Below are 20,311 nucleotides of genomic sequence, written 5' to 3'. Positions count from 1 at the left end.
TAGCAGTGGGTGGAGCAAAAGGTGTGACGCGTAGCAGTCGCGAAAGATAAGGGCGAAAGTAGGTGTAACGGGGCGTATACATAGACATGTGGTGCAAACGTAGCAGAATATGTCATGAATGGGGCGGAAACCATGGAGGGGGCTACCTAAGGAGCCGGGACCTCTAACCTGATGGTGCGCGCAAACTGGCAATGACGTATCACTAGGAGAAGCTGGGGGCTATGAACTCTGTGCTAGGAGCAGAGACTGAAGTCTGGAGAGTCAGGGCGACATGTACCTAAACAGTATCTAGTATCTGATGTTTAGAGAACATGTTGATATAAACTAGAAGTTAGGAGGGGAAAGGCTAACTTGATTCTAAGACTGGACCATGCATTATTCTACATGTAGTGCGTGTTGAAGAATATTAAATGACCAGTAAATACAGTATTCTCTAACATGGAGCCCTGAAGGCTAGACAATGACGGAAACTATTGATGCGATTCAGTAGCTTTAGGAATGCAGAGAAGGAGGACTGAACTGATAACTGGAATCATAACATATTCTTGGCAGACTCAGAGGCAGAGCCAGGCTGCACCGGGCACTGCGAGGCAGGGAGTAAGTGAAGGGTCGAGGATACAGGTGGGGGCTGTAAAAGAGAGTATGGCTGTGGTATGGGCTAGCAAACATCTCCATGTGTTTCTCCATGGGAAACAACTGATTGTTATCACAGATCATACGACTTTGCTCACCATATTGAGAAACCCGAAGGCTAAGATGCCTCCTTGCATTGAACTGTGGGGATTGAGGCTGCAGAAGTACGATTATAAGATTGCATACAAACCAGGAAAAGATCGAAACCCAGCGGATTACTTTTCATGAGCACTGCTACATCTTTAAAGAACAACAGCAGGGACTGCTGAAGAGTACCTCAATTTCATAGTAAGGTCTAAAACACCTGTGGCTCTGTCTGCAGACTAGATTGGTGCAGCCACCAATGAAGACACGGACCTGGCCATAGTCAAAGATCCCATAGAGACACAATCATTGAGACAAAGTACCTGACATGTGGCTGACAAAACGAAACTTCAGAAGTTTAAATATTTACAGAATGAGTTAGCAGTCACCCCAGTAGGAATAATATTGAGAGGCTCAAGAATCGTTATGCCTGAAAACTTGAGGCAAAAGGTCATAGAGTTGGCCCACAAAGGACTCCACGGTACTGTGGCCACAAAAAGAGCGCTAAGAGAAAGGGAGAGGTTTCTGAGATCAGATAAGAGAACTGAAAGCATGCAACATCTGTAATTGTTTGTCCCCTAAGGTGACCTAGCATCTCGTGATAATGTCCGATCTTCCTGCACAGACTTGGGAGAGAGTTGCTGTCGATTTCTTTGGACCACTGGGAATGGAGAGCAACTCATGGTAATCATAGATGCATATTATTGTTTTCCCTTGGTGGAAATGCTTTTCCCAACGGCCCATGAAAAAGTTGTAGACAGTCTTGATTACATCTTTGCAACCTGGGGCATTCCAGAGATTCTCAAGAGGGAAATACAATGAGCCACAATAGTAGGGTTCGATTTGAACCAAGCACTCTGCCATGTTCCCAGAGCCTATCGATCAACCCCATACTCCACAAGGGATGAGAGCCCAGCTACATTGTTTTTTGGAAGAGTGATCAGAACAAAAATACCTCCGATCAGACAGTGAATACTGACAAACTTCGTGACATGGATGTTGCTCATAAGAGTAAAATGTAAGTGTTGTAAGTGTTTGTTGATCAGTGCCGACATGCTCAGGAAACAGTCTTTGACAAAGGATACTGGGTACTGATAAAGCAGAGGCAAGGACAAAAGATGGACACCCCATGCACTACAGATCCTTTACAGATGGTGAGGCGCAAAGGACACAGGTCAATAGCAAGTCGCCCAGGGAAATCCATCACTTGAGACACATCACAATTCAAACACTTACTTCACCATTCACCATCTCATAGAACCACCGCTGAAGTGAACACTACCTCACAGGCCCCTATTACCCTGTGAGGATTGAACTCAGCTACCCAGGACTACCTGGACTGGCAGACAAGTGCGTGTTCTACGTAGACTAATTGAAGAAATGTAATTGAACTGATGACTGTCACTTTCTGTGTAACTGGGGGAGGTGTAGCCTATCAATACCATGTACACTGGGACCCTTTTGGAAGTGAAGCGGACTCTGAGACAGTAACTGTGTACTATCTGGAGGAGGCAATTGGGTGGGGTTTTGGAAGTGTGACGTAATGGTCATTTGGTGAATGAATGTTGGAGAATAATAATTATGCTCAACCGAAGCTCCCGTGTGTGGTGTAATCTGTGTTGCATGCTCCCAGGCTGAGGAAGACGCTACAGTGGGAAGCGCCTCTGAATTTAAAGTGCCTCGGTTGATGCTCTGCACTAAGTCCTGGCTCTTCAAGGCCCCTACCCCTCCTCCCACAGTGAAAATGTCCCTATGTTTGCACATCTGCTGTAGAGTTGTGTCTGGGTTACTTTATTCTTGTTTATTTAAGGGCTGAATATAATGTGTTAGAGGAGAAATGCATGCATAATTTATTACAAGCCTCTTTGAAGGTATTTAGTGGCTTTTCACTAAACTTGTGCTTTCTTTTAATTGGTAAGTGAGGATGCCACGTCTATTTGACCTTGGCAAGAGTACTATTTTGGATGAATGTAAAAGCTTGTGAGTAATGAGACTGTAGACCCACGAACATCTACTGGTAAAGTATAATGTTAGGTCTGGAAGTCATAGCCAAGCAATTGCAGCAGGCAAAATAGGTAGGAACTAACCAACATGAACTTCTATTCAGTGGCATAAGATTTGCCCCGCAGCCCCCGTGCCACCGGGGGGGTGAGCTCCAGTGGGGCCCCTCCGACACTGTGCACAGGTGGGCACCCATAGCCTGATTCTCCTGACTGGGCCCACTCCATGTACTTTTCACGGGTGCCCCCTCAAATTTTGTTATACCACTGCAACTATTATGAATTAATCTCCGCATTTTCTGTTTTTACTGATTTTTACAGATAAATATAGATAACCACAGTTTTCTCTGCCTGTATTTATTTTTAAATAGAGAAAAAAGCAAAGGAGTAATTTTCAGAGTAATTTTCAATGCTTTCATTCAATACATATGTAGATTGACATGCAGCGGAGTTAAGAACAGTAAACGTAGCTTAAAAAGTTGAAATGACTGCAGACATGCAAATATCAGTACTATAATTATCATGCTTTCATAAGAGAGTATTAATTTATAATAAATGATTGCCTTTAGTGCTACGATCCATCAGGTATGCCGGTATCAGTGTACATTTATCGATCAAATCAAGGTATTGATTAAATTATTGCAGAAATACACTATTTGCAATGTAATTGTTCTCAAAATACAAATTAAATATTCATAAACATTAAAAGAAATATCGCAAATCCATATGTATAAATACAGACGAATATGCAAATAAGAGGCCGTTACAGTATGAATCCAAATTGTGAACAATGTATATTATATTGGACATGTCACTGATTTTGCCAAATGTAGTCCTTGCTTTCCCTTACAAATTTAGCACTGATGGTCTATTATTTGCCTGCTGTAAGTTGTTGAGGGGAGTAAGCACTTTAAATTATACTTAAAATGTATTCATGTTTCAAAGACCACAGACTCCGAATTCCAGTTTATGGATTTTGTTATAAGGGCAAAAATAATTAGATGTAAACACATCTGAGAATCAGCGAATATAAGTACATAAAAATCAATACAGACCCGAACCTACGTATATAATTAATTCGGCACAGAAGGCATAGTGTAACGAACTCCAAAATCAAAATGCAACACAGAACTGAGGCTGAATCTAAATCCCTTTTCATTAGGAAGGAAAGCATAAGTTATCTTTCCCTACACTACTCTCATTGATGATCTTGGCTATTTCCCCTATCTCATTTCCCAAAGGTGTAAGCACATGTAAACTTCCTAAGAAGTACTCACGTCTAATGGGTGAAAATAGCTTAAGGCTATGTCCCTTGCTCTTAAGATACTCCTTCTCCTCCGAAAATGCAGAAGTCTCTTTCCTGTCCCTGCGCATCATACAAAAAGGCCAAATTCAGCCCCCCCCTAAATGTATCACATGAAGTATTTTTTCACTTGCAATATTCCCCAGTAGCTTTCCATGGACTCTTTTAATTAAGTTCTTCTTGTCTTGCAGTGGCCTTTAGGTTCAGATAGGCCAGGCACGGAAAGTATCCTCCCTTCCCACTTCTCAGACTCTTCAAAGACATTCAGGTTATCTCCTCAAACTAAGAATAATGAGGTTGACTTCTTGCACCTGCAGTGGGGTGAGAACATACTGTCCTGGCACACAAAAGAGATTCATTTCATTATTTCTTCAGCAACTAAGGATTTTAAATCAACAACAACCTGCAGTTCTGGGCCTACAATGCAGGCAACTTAAACAACATACAATACATTGATAGGAATATAATGTCACCCTGCACCTTATGCATACAGGAATGATAGTGCCTCTAATACATATAAATCCTACTTAAAGATGCTCAATATTTTTCTATGCTTAGGATGTTGAATAAATGCATTTGATAAACATAATACACTGCAAACGATAGAAATACATGTGACTGCGTTGAATCAAGAATATAATGCACCCATACAATTTAGAGTGCTGTAAGCACTCTATCATCACCACTAAGTAGTAAATTGACACTGTACTTTTTGCTCATCTGAATCATGCTGCCTTTCATCACATAGCATAATGACGGTTTTGAGTCATATTAAGATATTTATATGTTTTATTTTTATTACCTTTGGGATGGTGTAGCCTCTAAATGTTGTATCCCGTGTCACTGCATGGGGTAGATTTATTGGAAAGACATCAATAAAGCGCTGAATCTCATGGATCACAGCTTCAGTGTACGGCATCTTGCTGCGGTCTTCCATACAAGGTGGGCGACTTTGGCCAATCACACGGCCGATCTCCTGGTGAACCTTTTCTGTGTGGTAAACATATCAGAATGTGCATGTTAAACTTTAGGTTTGTCTCAAATATTCGGCAGATCATCAAACAGCAGGCGCCGTTTAACCATCACCAGCTGGATTGGGTACATTGTGAAAACTTCAGACCTTTTCGTATTATTTATTTTTACACCTTGATTCCCCTTTTTCCTTCTAGAACGTTTGTAGCTTAAATACTGTGAGGAGATCATATTTTCTGAAAGATTTCAACCTCTGTTGTAACAAGATTGACACGTCCTGGCCACAGGTAAACCTTTTGAAGAATGCCTCCGATTTATGACACAGAACTGATCAAACATTGGTGATTGTTCTATCTTCCCACCTCAGTCACCCCCCACCTCATTTCAAGGTTGAGGACAACGTTTGGACAGGTAGATAAATCCATGGGTTTATCCAGTGTTATGAAACGCAAGTGCTATTGTACGATTTCTTTGAAAATCTGTATTTATTTTCAAATAAAGGTGTTGTTTTGAGACACAACATTTTTAGACTTTTCACATCTCTTCTTTAAAAATTCATAATTTATACTAATCTTTTACTGCATTGAATGTATCTCTAAGGAGGTTCTGATAATAAATCTTGTGTACACACTTTCATGTCTTTTCTTTTATTTCTTGTTCAAACGTCTTTTCACTTCTACAATTATGCCTAGCTCTTAAATATTCTCCATAAGGTTTGCTCTTCAAAGTGGCAAGGTGATATGAGTAAGCATGAAACAAGGCCTTTGCTAATTTTGAATGCAAATGGGAGCTGTATTATTAACTAGTGGGCAACAGAACATTATAGACATTTTAACAGATAGAGCCTTACATATTGGTGGATGGGCTGTTCTGTCTTCCCTTTTACTACATGTAAGTCATCCCCAAGGTAGGCTCAAGGCAGCCCCATGAGCAGCGTGTAGTTTATTTAAAAGTTAAAAAATGTAGTGGTGTGGTTTACATGTCCTCATAGTGAAATTCTGCTATTTTCATTTTTCACTATAGCGAGGCCTATCTCTCCCATAGGATAACACAGAAATTGCCTTGAAATATCTTTTTAGTTCAATTTCCCACTGGGAGCAAATAGAGATTTGGAGTGTGGGGTCTCTGAACTCACAATTTAAAAATACATATTTTACTGAAGTTGGTTTTAAATTGTAAGTTTAAAAAGGCCACTTTTAGATTCAATTTTAGCGTTTATGACACATGGGGATATTTAGTATTTATAGTAAGTGGGGTAGCGTCAACAACAAATTTTGGGGATAGTGTAATCAGTAGTACGGGTGTTGCCGAATAGTTTTCATATCAGTTGCGCATTAAGCATGCAGTGCGTTGGTTATGTGAGGGTTCACACTAGTATAATGGTGTGCTTTTACTTAAGTTTTCTATTAGTTCAACATGATGCATGGAGTTGGTGGGTGCTGCCTTCGGCAGTGCTCATGTGTGGGAGTCTTTTGAAATAGTTGGGCTGCGGTAGGGTTGAGGGCTCAGGAGGGTGGAGTTACAGAATTCTGCAAATATAATGTAATTGATTTTGCTAGGTTATAGAGAGTGCATATTGAGCAGGTGATTGAGCTGTTTTTCTCGTTTTCTTTCAGTGACCCCTGACGAAGAGCCATAATGGCTCGAAATGCATTGGGTGTAATCACTTGAGCCCACTTTGATGAACTATTCATTTGGAGGTGATGGTGTAGAAGGCCTGGATGGGCACGCAGTGTTCAGTTGAAATTGTGGAATGAAAAATCATTGTGGAATAACGCTGTCTCCATTGTGATCTCATAAATGTTTGGATTAACAGAGAATTTATAAGTAGGAAAACTATTGGTATACCTTTGAATAGGATCGGTCAACATCGCAAAGAGTGGTTCATTGAATGGAAAAATCCGTCTTTCAGCAGTGCAACAGATTGGTGCACAATTCACGTGCCTCATTGGATACTCTTGTTTGGAGCTGCGACTTCTGGGATGTTTTCCAGCATCTGCTCACACGCAACAGATAGGGACTTTATTTAAGAATCCCTGATCGAGTTTTAAGGGAAGGAATGCATCCTTACAAATTTCGTTTTTACTTTTAGAAAGCGGGCATTTTCTTGCTTAACATTCTGTGCCTCTGCCTGTCTGCGGAATACACGTCTGTGTCAGGATGACAGCTGGGCTGTTTGTGCATTCCCTCTAGACTGTCACACGAAGGGAGCAGATGTGTGCCTTGCATATCCTGATGGCCCATCACCAGGCTCATGGGCCTTCCTGAGCTAGAGTGGTGGGAGGAGTTGTCACTGACACCTGAATAGGAATGTGCCTGTCCTCACACAAAGCAGTCCCCATCCCCCTGTAGTATGTCTGAGTCAGGACTGGGAAAAGCAGGGTATTTTGCCTACTTCACAGGCAGAAAGGGGCATAGGTTTTTGACCACCGACACTTCTGAACTGAGGATATTCTGCTGAGTGGAAAAGCTGGAGAAGCTATCAGCAGGAACTGCTACTTTGCTTTTTACTTTACAGTGTTGGCTTGCTGCTTTGCAGCTTCTGTCTTGGGAGTGAAATGACTAAACTTTGCTTAATGTATCCGGCTTCCAAGGTTCTGTAAGTGCTTGAGATGAACTTACCTCCTGTTAAGAAGTCTCACGGCCATCAAAGACTGCCAGTGCCTGTGCTCTTCTGCTGAGAGTCCTGACTTGTCAAGTGGTGCAAAATCCAATTCCTGGGCCTTGAAAGTGCAACCTGATGATCGTAAGGAGAACATCCAGAAATCAACTCACAGCATCTGTTTTATTGATACATCAGAGCAAAATTTGAGGTAAAGCAGCTGCCAGCACCGGAGCGTGATGCAACGATGACAGCTTACAACGCAGGCCCAAGATTTCTATCACAGCCCATCAGAAGAAACGCTGCAATGTGAGTTTCGAGCACTGTATCACCGAAGTCCATGACTCACTGCTCCAACTTCAACACAGCACCTGCTACATCACTGTGGAATTGAAGCAGCACGTCTGGATTTCCAACTCATTGTTCCTATGCGCCAATTCTTTATCAACACTGCACCACAGTCTTGCATCTTGGGGAGACACTCATCACAGTGTGGCTGAGAGTAATGGGTCATGTGTCACTCTGCCCTCTGTGGCGGGGATCTCCCTGGTAAGTGAGCCTACGCTGGACAGCTGGAGCTGAACCAACCTCCCTTGCATGTGGTACACCACGACACAGGGGTCACGCTGGGACCCAAAGAACTTTGATGAGTTTTGCACTGCGGTTTGATAGAGGAGTCCTGACATACATTGGACATACTGAAATGCTGATGCACTCGGAACTCTGATGCCCAGTAAGGGTTGGGTCTGTTCTAGCCATATAGGACACATCAGCAATCTGCTCTCTTGCTCTCCCCTTATTTGCTCATGTTCGTTGGGGGCAGTGGCTAATACCATGATGATGAGATGCCTACCTAATAGAGTACACAAGTAATTGGTGCCCATACGCCAATAAGGCGGAAGTATGGTCCCTAGCTGCAGGCATCGTGAAAAAGTACTGCCACGCATTGTGCACTCTCTGGAACTGTTAGAAGAGATGGGCTCTACTGCCGTACTGCAATGGGGAAGCCTGATAAAAGTCAGCGCAAGTTGCAGTTTAAACAACATAAATCGACCAGGGTGCCCAAGGACGGTGCGGCAATGCCCGAGCCGGACCCTGATGCTTCGGGTGGCGAGTTGGAAAGTGAGCTATGGCAAATCCTTACAACGATGCAGCAGAGTCTTACTATGATTGATGGTAGTATGGCACCCACAGCGGGTGGCTAATGGATCCCCTCAGCTCAACCGAGATTGTCACAGCACTGAAAGATATGCCTAGTAGTAATGCGCCAGTTGCTGATGGCCTCACAGTGGCCTTCTACAAGGCCTATCAGGATAAACTTATTCCAGACCCAGTTAATCTTTTTAAGGAGATGGTCCACGGGGGGACTGATGCCTCTGACCATGCCAGATGTATTGTTGATTTCCCTAACTAAACCAGGCAAACCAGCCGACCACTGCTCTTCTTATAGGTCATTATCAATACTTAATACTGAGACCAAACGTTTCCCTAGCGTTTTGGCCAATAGGTTGGCACCTTTGCTTCCTGGCCTTGTTGATCCAGAGCGGTCAAGGTTTATCACAAGTCGTTACAATCTTCACACCCTGTTTGGCGCAATCTCTCCAATTGATCCAGGTTGAGCGAGCTAAAAACATTTTCTTAGATGTGGAGAAAGCATTTGATTTGTTTGAATGTAACTTTATGCTGGTGGTGCTGCAACGCGTAAGGGTTGATGACACTTTTTGTAAGCCGGTCCAAGCCTTGCATAGGGAGATAGTGCATGTCAGAGTAAATGGCCTGATCTCAGCTCCGATTACTATCACAAGAGGCACACACGAGGGGTGTCCGCTCTCTTCGCTTTTATATGCCTGGTGGCGGAACCTTTCACTTTTGCACATTACAATCTTTTAATTTCTGCGTATAAAGATGAGACGCTTTTGTATGTCTGCGAGCCGAGCGTAACTTGTCTCCAGTTCTGCGTGAAGTGGTATGATTTGTTGGACACTCTGGTGTGCATATCAACTGGAATAAATTGCTGATATTTCTGCTTGCTGAAACAACAGTACCCGCCTAGCTAGAGTTCCTGCTCCAGTCGACCACTGAGCCTGTACGCTATTTAGGGGTCTAGGTCCGTACTGATCTAGAAGTAGTTATATGCGAAAACTATGGTAGGGCTGTTCAGAGGCTTTCCGCAACGGTTGACAGGTGGGTGCATCTCTGGCTCTCTCTTATTGGTTGGATTGCAATCATGAAAATATTTGTGCTTCCATGCTTTCTGGTTTTCTATGCTAATATAGCGTTTTTGTTGTTAAAGGCATTGTTCAGTACTATATGCTCTTTACTGGTGCATCTCGTTTGGCCGGTAAACGACATTGCGTGCAGTGGGCCACACTTATACTACCTTATTCAGCTGGAGGGTTTAATGCACCTGATTTTGAGGAATATTATATGGCAGTGCAGACTATGTTTGCACATTTTTGGCTACATGGCCCATCAGATTTACCACATGTGCACACTGTATTGCATTGTAATTGCATTTATATAGCGCTTACTCTCCCTGACGAGGCGTAGAAGCACTTTTTTGGCGAGTAGCATGCAAATTTGGAACCCAAGAAGTATAAGTGTTTAATTAGTATAGTGAAATATGAAAGTAATTTGAGTGGTGGATAAGTTAGTCAGTTATTTGGATTCAGAAGGATAGCAGAGGGATAGAAGAGGGACAAAGGTATGCATACATATATATATATATTGCTTGTTACCCTTGATGATGGGTGTTGAAGCGCTTTTTCGGTGAGTAGCATGCTACCCCGGAAACCATAAATGCTTTGTGGTGAAATAGTATAGTGTAATATGAAAGTAATTTGAGTGGTGGATATTAGTCAGTTATTTGGATTGAGAAGAATAGTGGAGGGATAGAAGAGGGAGAAAGGGTTGCATTTATATAGTGCCTGCTACCCCTAATTAGGTGTTGAAGCGCTTCTTTCGGTGAGTATCACGCTACTCGGAACCCAGAGAGGATTAATGATGAATTAGTATAGTGGCATATGAAAATTGATAAGTGCCTATATGACCACTTATTGTGGGGAGTGAGCATAAACCTGACACAGAATTCCTAGTTTCACCAAAAACAAGATGGTGAAACCCTTCCTCGACTGTCCACTTCAGGATGCTCAACTTAGGGGTGTGACATGCCTTCTGACTAGCTAATTTTCCCGCCTCCTCTGGTGCAGAATGGGCCTCAAGGCAGAGGGTGGTGTTCCCCAGGACTGGGGGAAGCCAGGTTTGCACATCAATGATGGCAGTGGCTTTGAAGCCTCAGGCCCCGATATGCTAAATCACTAGCTATCCTGCTGGAGGAGATGTGAACACCTTCCTCTGGAGTAGGCTAAGTCGCTGTCCTCAAAGCGCGGGCTCTGACCACCAGAAACTCATCTGTGGTGGCAGGAAGGTCGATACCAGTCAGCCAGCACATTAGAGGATTCGTAGGTTTCAGTGGGCTCCTATAAGGTGCACTCTGGGTGCAGTTATTCATACATCCGGTACTGGCATCAGTATTTTCAGTGAAGCCATTATGTAGCTGGGTAACTAGTAATGATTAGTGTCTAGTACATTTCTCTAAGATTACCTCCCTGCTCACTTGTAACGGCTAGACATCACAGGGACATATCTGCTTGAGCAGTTGTGCCCTCACCTGTAATATAATGCACCCTTTCTTAGGACTCTAAAGCCTGCTGTAGGGGTGTCTTACATACAAGATAGGGTGTGCACAATGTCATGTTTTCAGATAGGCATTACGCCCTTTCACACATCCTGCAGTGGCAGTCTGCATGCAGCTTTGGTGGGGGTCCCTTTAGGTGGAGTATGAAGGAGCGATCTCAGTTCCTGCTTGACAAGCCGCAGCACCGCTTCCACACTATTGACGCTATAGGAGTAAGGAGATATATTTTAAAGAAATCGGCAGATATGCTGCAGATTAAACTGCCAAAATTCCGATGATTACCTTTGGAATGGTGCGTGTGGTTCACATTTGGAAGGGAAAGGGCAGTGATTGATAGGATATTAAGGGGGGAGGAGTGGCTATCACTCACAGAGAGTCACTACAATGGAAAAATGTTAACCTACACATGCTCAAGGGAGCAGAAAGCCTTGGCTTTTGCTGCGCTATAAATGGATCATCCTCATTCTCTGGAGCCTTAATCTACCGCCCTCCAGGCAATAGCAGTACCTTCCTGGACTCATTAGAGGAAACTCTCAGTCACGCTCTGCTTAGATACACCAACTTTGCCATACACAGAGATATAAATCTACACTTAGAATGTGGTAATAACCCTGGGATCGCCATCTTCTTGGAAACAGTCACTCCGCTTGGCCTGAATCAACTGGTTAAGGTGCCAATACACAAGGCTGCTGAATGGAGTCTGCTCCAACTTCACCTCACTTCGGATAGAGGCACCTATTCCACAGGCTTGGTCAGATCATTACTTTATTACCCTGGCCATCCTAATACCCAAGACAGCACATGCAGCCATGAACAATCCTATGGTGGAGCTGAGGCGTAAATGGCATCTGCTAGCCAATAACCCCAACTTGCCCATAATTGCCCAAGAAAATATACCAACTCTTACTGGCGAGCCAGCAGAGGATTCCCACCACTTCTACACTTGGATGACGGCCATAAGTGAGGAATTAATTCCTTTGAAGCACACTACCAGAAGTTGTAAAATAAATTCACACAATGATGCATGGTTTACTAAAGAGCTACCTAAGCAACATCTATACTGTAAACAACTAGAACGTAGATGGAGAAGGGGCTATGAGGTAGCCAATTTACACTTCTTTAAAACTTACAGGAAACAATATCATTCTGCTATCAAATTAGCAAAAAAATTAATATTTTGGTAACAGAATAGCTATGGCGAAGCAAAACCAAAAAGAGATATTTGCAATCATAGAATATTTTATCGCCGCCAAAGCTTTACACTCTCAAACTCTTTGCAATGATATTGCAACATATTTCGAGGATAAGATCAAGAATATTAAAAAGGATTTTTGAACTCCAAGGTCTAAAGAGCCTGTTAACAAACATGAGCCGGATTATAGGCATGATAGGCCCGTCCTTCGCGCTTTTCAAACTGTCACTCTTTCACAGACACACAAAGCCATTTTAGCATGTAAATCAGGTTCACCATTGAATGCGTGCCCCCCAACGATACTACATCATATCATGGATATAGTGAATCCTGTGAATGACATTGTGAATTCCTCTCTTGCCTCCGGCATGGTGCCCGATGAGTGGAAATTTGCTATAGTGAAGCCACTAAAGAAAAAACAAAATATAGATCCATCTAATCTTTCTAATTACAGGCCCATATCCTTACTGGCCATTTTGGGTAAGATCACTGAAAGAATAGTCTATAAGGAACTTTCAAATTTTTCTGAAACAACCCAGATTTTCCACCCTCGACAATCCGGCTTTCGCCCAAAACATTCCATGGAATCTGCACTGATGGAGATATCGAACACTAAGAAATTCATCACAGATAATGACAGGAAGGCAGTGCTTGTCCTTCTTGATTTGTCTGCTGCTTTTAATACCATCTCTCATAACATCCTCTGGGCTAGACTAAAATCTTGCAGCATTTCCGACACGGCACTGGCCTGGATCACGCTCTTCCTGTCTCATCGGAGGCAAGCAGTCTCCATTGGCACCTTCCTCTCCTCAAAAAGTTCCATCACCACGGGAGTCCCACAGGGAGCCTCACTTAGTCCAATCCTATTTAATATGTACATCACTCGCTTATTTCCCTCATTTCGGCTTATGGGATTGAAACAACATCTTACGCTGACGACACTCCTGATCCTGTCCCTTGATAAAAACTCCACGGAAGCTGAAGAAAATTTCAAAGCCTGTCTTACGGCGGTCATCAAATGGATGAAAAACAACCACCTCTGATGTAACACAGATAAGACAGAAATCTTGCTGATAGGGAAAGATAACCCCTTTCAACTCAAGGATTGGTGGCCAGAGGAGGCTGCAGCCCCTCCATCCACTGTGGAGGTGGCTTAAAACCTGGGGGAGTGGTTCGACTCCTCCCTTTCCTTCAAACCCCATGCACTTAAGGTGGTGGGTACATGCTTTGGCCTAATTAAAACCATGAAAAATTCTTTGATTTGATTCTGCTTGCTGCAAGGAAAACAGTGGCAGTGGCACTAATACTTTTGCGTCTAGACTTCTGTAATAGCCTCCTGGCAGGGGTCAATAAATCAACCCTGAAGAGGCTACAGGTAGTGCAACACGCAGTAGCCAGATTGATCTTAAAACTTCCTCGTAGGGCGTCAGCCTCAGCAGCGCTGAAAACTCTTCACTGGCTCCCGCTACACAAGAGAATTCTATTCAAACTCCTTGTCAACACCTTCAGAGCTACTCGACGACTGGGGCCAGTATATCTCTCTCCAAGATTTACACCATATACTACGAGGACACTCTGATCTACATCTGCAAACCTACTCAAATTGCCTGGTTTCAAACTTAAAACTCTGGGAGGGAAGTCTGCAACTGTGTTAGATGCAAAGGCTTGGAATGTTATGCCAAACAAATTGAGATCGATGGAATCTGAAATGCAGTTTAGGAAGGCCCTAAAGACCTGGATCTATGAAACACCCGACAAATCTTGCCATGGGTGATTTTTTTCACAGACACAGTGCTTCACAACTGGGAACAAATTCATCTACAAGTAAATGATCCAACCTTGCTTAACCAATATAATTTTTACTGTGCACGCCATGTGCTGAGCACAGTATTGGACGATGAGGTATCTGAGCATAGCAAAATGGCACCTCTAACGTACCTACTGCAGACCCAGTCCCCCTGAAGAGCGATAGAGATATTATATGCTTTTGTGCAGGAGCGTAGGCACCCAGATTTAGCTAAAGCTCGCCAGGAATGGCAAAATGATTTGAGCACAGAAATACCAGAGAGACAGTGGGCTTACTGCTGCTCAATAATTCGTACTATCTCGTTGAATGGGTGGCATAAACTTATGCATTTTAAATACCTTTACCAGGTATATTATACTCCAGCGCGATATATTTCAGATATAGATCACAGGACTTTTCCTATTGCCCTTGATGTGGGCGCAGGGAGCTGGTATCATCCATTTGGCATGGCACTCACCTTGAGTTCATTTTTTCTGGCTTGCAATATTCAAAATTTTGCATGAAATTATGGGGGATGCACTGCCTGGGAGACCTTTGGTGACACTCCTGGGTAATGACTGTGATGTGCCTAAGTCTTTTTGTTTGTTTGTATAAGCTTCATTCGACAAAAGATGTCCTAAAAGCTATAAGAATGCATTTTCTCAGGAGGAGCTTCGCGCGCAACCAAGATGGCCGCGTGAGCTTAGGGCTCCCGGGACCCTCGCAACCTCCCGCTTCTATCCTGTCCTATATCCTGTTCTTCATCGATGTTCTCGTGAAGACGAACCAGGCGTGAGGCGAAATCTGCATTCGGATTTTTTATTGGACCCCGGGAGCCGGAGTTACGGTGCCTTGAAGATTGCGGCCTATGATGCCTCCATGATGCCCGGCTGTGGAGTGGTCATTCTACCCGTGCTGTAGTTGAACAACATCGGCCTAAGGGGATTGACACGACCGGTCCGATTGGTTTCACTTTCGGTTTTGCCTTCAAAGTGACCTGTGACTAGAAACGAGCCTACCCCTGTGCCTACAGACAGCTGCCTGGTCACCCACGAATGTGACTCTGACTGTTTTGGCCGGATTTGGAGATCTTTCGACTTGGGTCCTCTGGCCGGGGCTGTTTTCGCCCGCGGAGGCCAGGGGTCGCCATTTTTCTGCCTGGCTTCATCGAATCGCACTGGCCCATCTCCCCTAATGGCGGGGAAACCGGAGGGTGACAGGCTGAAACCTAAGAACACTCGGCGAGGTGGCTCCACTCAATCTAACAGTATGGATCGCTATACCCAGCCTAAGGGTTCTCCCGGTGGAGCTGGCACGAGGGAGCCGCCTCCTTCGGCGATCGAGCCTACTCTACAAGATGTCATGGCCGCGATCGATGGAATCAAGTCCTCATTAGGACACCAAATTGAGGCTCTCGCACATAAACTTGACACTGCGGCGATTGATGTCAATCTGATCCGTGCAGATCTTGGCAAAACTAATGAGAAAGTTAAATCTTTGGACATTAAGACATCCAGTCTGACGGGTGATGTCACTGATCTGCAGACCGATGTCCGTCGCTTGAAGACCAACAGCGATCTCATTCTACGTCGTCTCGAGGATTATGAAGGGAGGGCTTGCCAGAACAATGTCCGTATCATTGGGGTTCCGGAAAAGGCGGAGGATCCGGCAGCTGACCTCTTTGTTGAGGACTTAATTGTTCACCATCTTGCACCTAAGGGACTGAGCAAGTTCTTTACGATCGAACGTGTTCACAGAGTTCCGGGTGGCCAGCCGAAGTTGGGAGCCCCGCCGCGGCCTATAATAGCCAGAATCCTCAATTTTCGAGACAGGGACGCTATCCTGCAGGCCTCACGGACGAGTGGCCCCACAAAATTTGAAAACACCACTGTCAGCTTCTACCCAGATTTCAACCAATCGGTCCAGAGGCAAAGATTCGGCTTCATGGGTGTGAAGAGAAGATTGCGAGACATGGGCCTCAAATATGCCATGCTTTTTCCGACCAAGTTACAAATTGAACATGCGGAGCGGACTTATTTTTTCGATCGTCCGGAGGTGGTGGCGGACTGGCTTGACACTCTCTCGAATCAGCCTCCATTGGAGAAACAATCTGGTGGAGCGGAGGGGGGCCCGACAGAACAAGAATAGGTGCCGGCAGATGGTATCCTGGGGTCTCTTGTTGGCCTCGAACTGTGGTTCGATAATCCTCACAATTGACTTGATCTACATTTTGGGGGTTGCGGGGTCAGTAGCGGGTCTATTTCCTCCTCTGTGTTTCTTTTTGTAGCCTAGTTAGATGGGGGGGCGACAGGCACACTGCAAGTTTGGGTGGTTTTCTAGTATTCCGCAGGGGTGCAGGGTGGGGGGTGTTGTAACGGGATGTTGCTGGGGGGGTTGGGGGTTTTTGTTGGGGAATGTGTGTGTTTCTTTACAAGGCAATGTATTCATGTCTAGTTTGACCGAGGTGCTGTATTCTACCCGGGATTGGATCCTCTTTCTTTTTCAGGATGGGGGTAGAGGGCTGAAATTGATGAGTTGGAATGTAAATGGTCTGGGGGATCAGATAAAACGTAGTGTCGTGTTGCAACTGTTGAAGCGTCTTTCCCCAGATGAGGTCCTCCTTCAAGAGACGCAATTGATTGGCAATACTTGTCGTGCTATGCACAGGAGGGGGTACCGTTTGGCTGCACATGCCGGGTTCTCCTCTGGCTCAAGAGGGGTGGGTATCCTGATCAAGAACTCTCTCCCACTTGAAATTGATTCCACGGTCCTAGACGATAGAGGGCGGTATGTCGCTCTTACGGGTAGGTGGGAGGGCCGGACCATCTCTCTGGTTCTGTGTATGTTCCCCCTGGCTTGCAGACGACTACTTTTGCGGACTTGGGGCAGGTTCTCCTGGTTCTCCCTGAGGGATCACTGCTCATGGGTGGTGACTTTAATGCGGTGGTCTCAGGTATTTTGGATCGACACCCGCCCAGGGATTTGAGAAGTGCACAAAACTGGCTATCTGATTTCCTTGATACCCTGGGTCTGGTTGATTGTTGGAAAATGTTGCACCCAGCACAGTAGCAGTACACTTTCCATTCTGGTGCACATGGTAGCCTTTCCAGAATTGACTATGTGCTGGTACCGGCGGCGCAGGCCCTCTCCGTCACCGAGGTTAAACATTTGGCCCGTGGTATTTCCGACCACTCTCCTTTGTGGTTCCGGATGGAGCTGGGCTCTGAGACTGAGGGCCGGGTGGCCCCGATCAATCCCTGGTACCTCCAAAACTCCAAAACTCGGACCGTCCTCAGGGGTCAGGCCCTGTTGTTGATAGCGAATGTCAAGAAACAGAAGGAAAAGGAAGTGGTCAAGATAGAGGCGGAGATAGCGGACTTAGAGCTAGACCTTGAGGGGGGGTGACCCACGCTGCGATGCATGTATTACGACTGAAGCAACTTGACTACAGGGCTTTGGTCACCGACGCAGCTAAGGCCATGAGTAGAGAGCAGCAGGGACGCCTTTATGATGTGGGGGATAAGGCTGGTAAATTAATTGTGTGGTTGGATAAGAAGGATAGAGCTAGTCGGGTAGTACCTGTGATTGAGACGGCTAGTGGTGATCGGGTTTCTGACCCTAAAGAGATCGTTCAGCAGTTCGCGGATCACTTCCGGACGGTGTACTCCTCTGTCTCTGATAGACCGGAGGAGGACTCACATCTTTTGTTACGGGATATATCCTTGCCGCGACTCTCTGATATTGATAGGGAACAAATGGACGCTGCAATAACAGCGGATGAGGTAGCTTTAGCGATTCGCTCCTTGCGATCAGGGAAAGCAATGGGTCCTAACGGCCTGCCTATTGAACTCTACAAACTGAAACCTGATAAAATTGCTCCCTATCTGCGAGATATGTTTTTGGAGTCTCGGGAATGTGGCTCTCTCCCCCGTGATCAGCGTTTAGCGACCATTGAGGTGATTCACAAGGAGGGGAAGCCCAAAGACAGGTGTGCGTCGTATCGTCCTATTTCCCTATTAAACGCCGAACCTAAGATTCTTGCAAAGGTCCTGGCTAATAGATTGATCACTATCATTGGTGAGCTGATACACCCGGATCAATCCGGTTTCATCCCGCGTAGGAACACCGCCCTGAATCTCCGGCGCCTACATGGTGTTCTCGCGAGAGCATCAACGTTGCGTGAGCCGGCCATCTTGGCGTCGTTGGATGCCATGATAGCCTTTGATACCGTGGAATGGTCATATTTATGGGCCGCGTTGGCTAAGTTTGGGTTCGGACCAGGTTTTATTGGTTGGGTTAGGTTGCTCTACGAAGACCCCCTCGCGCAAATTGTTGTTAATGGCCGCGTCTCAACTCCGTTTGGTCTCGAGAGGGGGACGCGTTAGGGCTGTCCTTTGTCGCCTCTCCTGTTCGCCGTGGCCCTTGAGCCCCTCGCTGCGTGGATCCGGTGGGAACCTTCGATGAAAGGTATTCGGTGGTCTTCTGAATTCGAAGATCGCATCTCGCTCTATGCGGACGATATTTTACTGTATCTGACTTCGCCACGAAAATCTTTGATAGTGTTATGCGATGTTTTGAATTCATTTGGTCGGAACTCAGGCCTCATTATTAATTGGACGAAATCCTATTTATACGTCCTTTCGGGCGACGTCCCTCTTCTCCCACGCAACTGTCCCATCCAAATTGCACACACGGGGTTTAAATACCTCGGTATTTATATTTCATTGGACCCTGCAGTTCGGTACGAACGTAATCTCCTTCCGCCCTTGTCTAGATTGAAGCAAGATGTTGTGGGTTGGCGTGGGCTTCCACTTTCACCCCTTGGTCGTGCTGCCCTTTTCAAAATGATGTCTTTGCCTTGTTTTCTCTATGCTCTTCAGAATACTTTTCGATATCGTTCCCGCTAGTTATTTTCGGGCAATAGAGGATCTTCAAAGGAAATTGATATGGGACGGCAGACCTCGTATTTTACTCGCTAAACTGACACTCCCGTGGTACGACGGGGGTATTGCTCTCCCGGATATAAAGCGATACTATTGGGCGTCCCAATTGGGAGCGATTAATCATAGTATGTTTGGTCCCGACTTGAACCCCGCCTTTGCTATGGATAGGTGGCTTCTGCCTGGTGGCAACTACTATAGGGCACTATATTCTAAATCGGTGATCAAGGCTTTGTCGGGACCTACGAGGATAGCAGTACGCCTGTGGCAGGACGCGACTAGCGCGATGGGATGGACGGATCGTTTGACTCGGGCGACCCCGCTATTTGGTTCTGATGAACTTGGCAAACTGTGGAATACCAAGGGGTTCGATAAATGGGACCTGATTGGTATTAGTAAGGTGGGGGACCTCTGGGTCAAGGGTCTGGTGAAATCATTGAGTCGTTGCGGGAGGAGTTTGACTTAAGTAACTCAGAATACTTCCGTTATATCCAGGTTCGCCATGCTTTGAGGTCGGTTTTCCTGGTTGGGGAGGTAATTCCAGAATCGTCTCCGCTCGAAGATAGATTGTTGGATGGCTATGTGCCTGATAGCACCATCTCCCTAGTCTATAAAAAACGAATCAATGATAGATCAGAACTCCTATTGCATCTTCGAGAATTGTGGACACGTGACGGTCTTGAACTGGATGACGAGGACTGGCAATCTGTGATCTCCTCGCCAAAGGAGGTCGCAATCCCAGCTCGACTCCGGTTGGTTCAACTTAAGATTCTGCATAGGATTTATGTCACGGGCCCTCGCTTGGTCCATATGGGTTTTTCTGAGGATGGTCTGTGTAAGCGAGGATGTGGGCAGGTAGGGACATTCCTTCATATTATCTGGGAATGTCGTGAGGTCGCGACCTTCTGTAGCGAGGTGCATAAGGTAATGAATGAGGTGACGGGGATTGCCCTCTTGCCGGAGGCTAGACGCTGTATGCTGAATGTTTGGGATCCGACGGACCACAACGCAGCGCAAACACAGTGGGTGACCTTGGGGGCCATGATTTCTCAATTATGGGGGTCCCCGGGGCCGCCTACGGTCGCGGCATGGAAGGACAACA

At 45.3% G+C, this 20,311-nt stretch overlaps 1 protein-coding gene across 1 annotated transcript in view; it reads right to left on the bottom strand.

The window, feature by feature from the left end:
• LOC144781696 (cytochrome P450 2C11-like) overlaps positions 1-20,311 on the bottom strand; it is a 255,785-nt gene that overhangs the window by 32,807 nt on the left and 202,667 nt on the right. Inside the window, exon 7 of the mRNA XM_078660673.1 lies at positions 4,823-5,010. Within this exon, the coding sequence (XP_078516799.1) occupies positions 4,823-5,010 (188 nt within the window). The remainder of the gene's footprint in view (positions 1-4,822; positions 5,011-20,311) is intronic.

This window comes from Lissotriton helveticus, chromosome 9 (genome assembly GCF_964261635.1).
Source record: "Lissotriton helveticus chromosome 9, aLisHel1.1, whole genome shotgun sequence".
NCBI lineage: Eukaryota > Metazoa > Chordata > Amphibia > Caudata > Salamandridae > Lissotriton > Lissotriton helveticus.
This window is presented reverse-complemented; position numbering and strand designations above follow the sequence as displayed.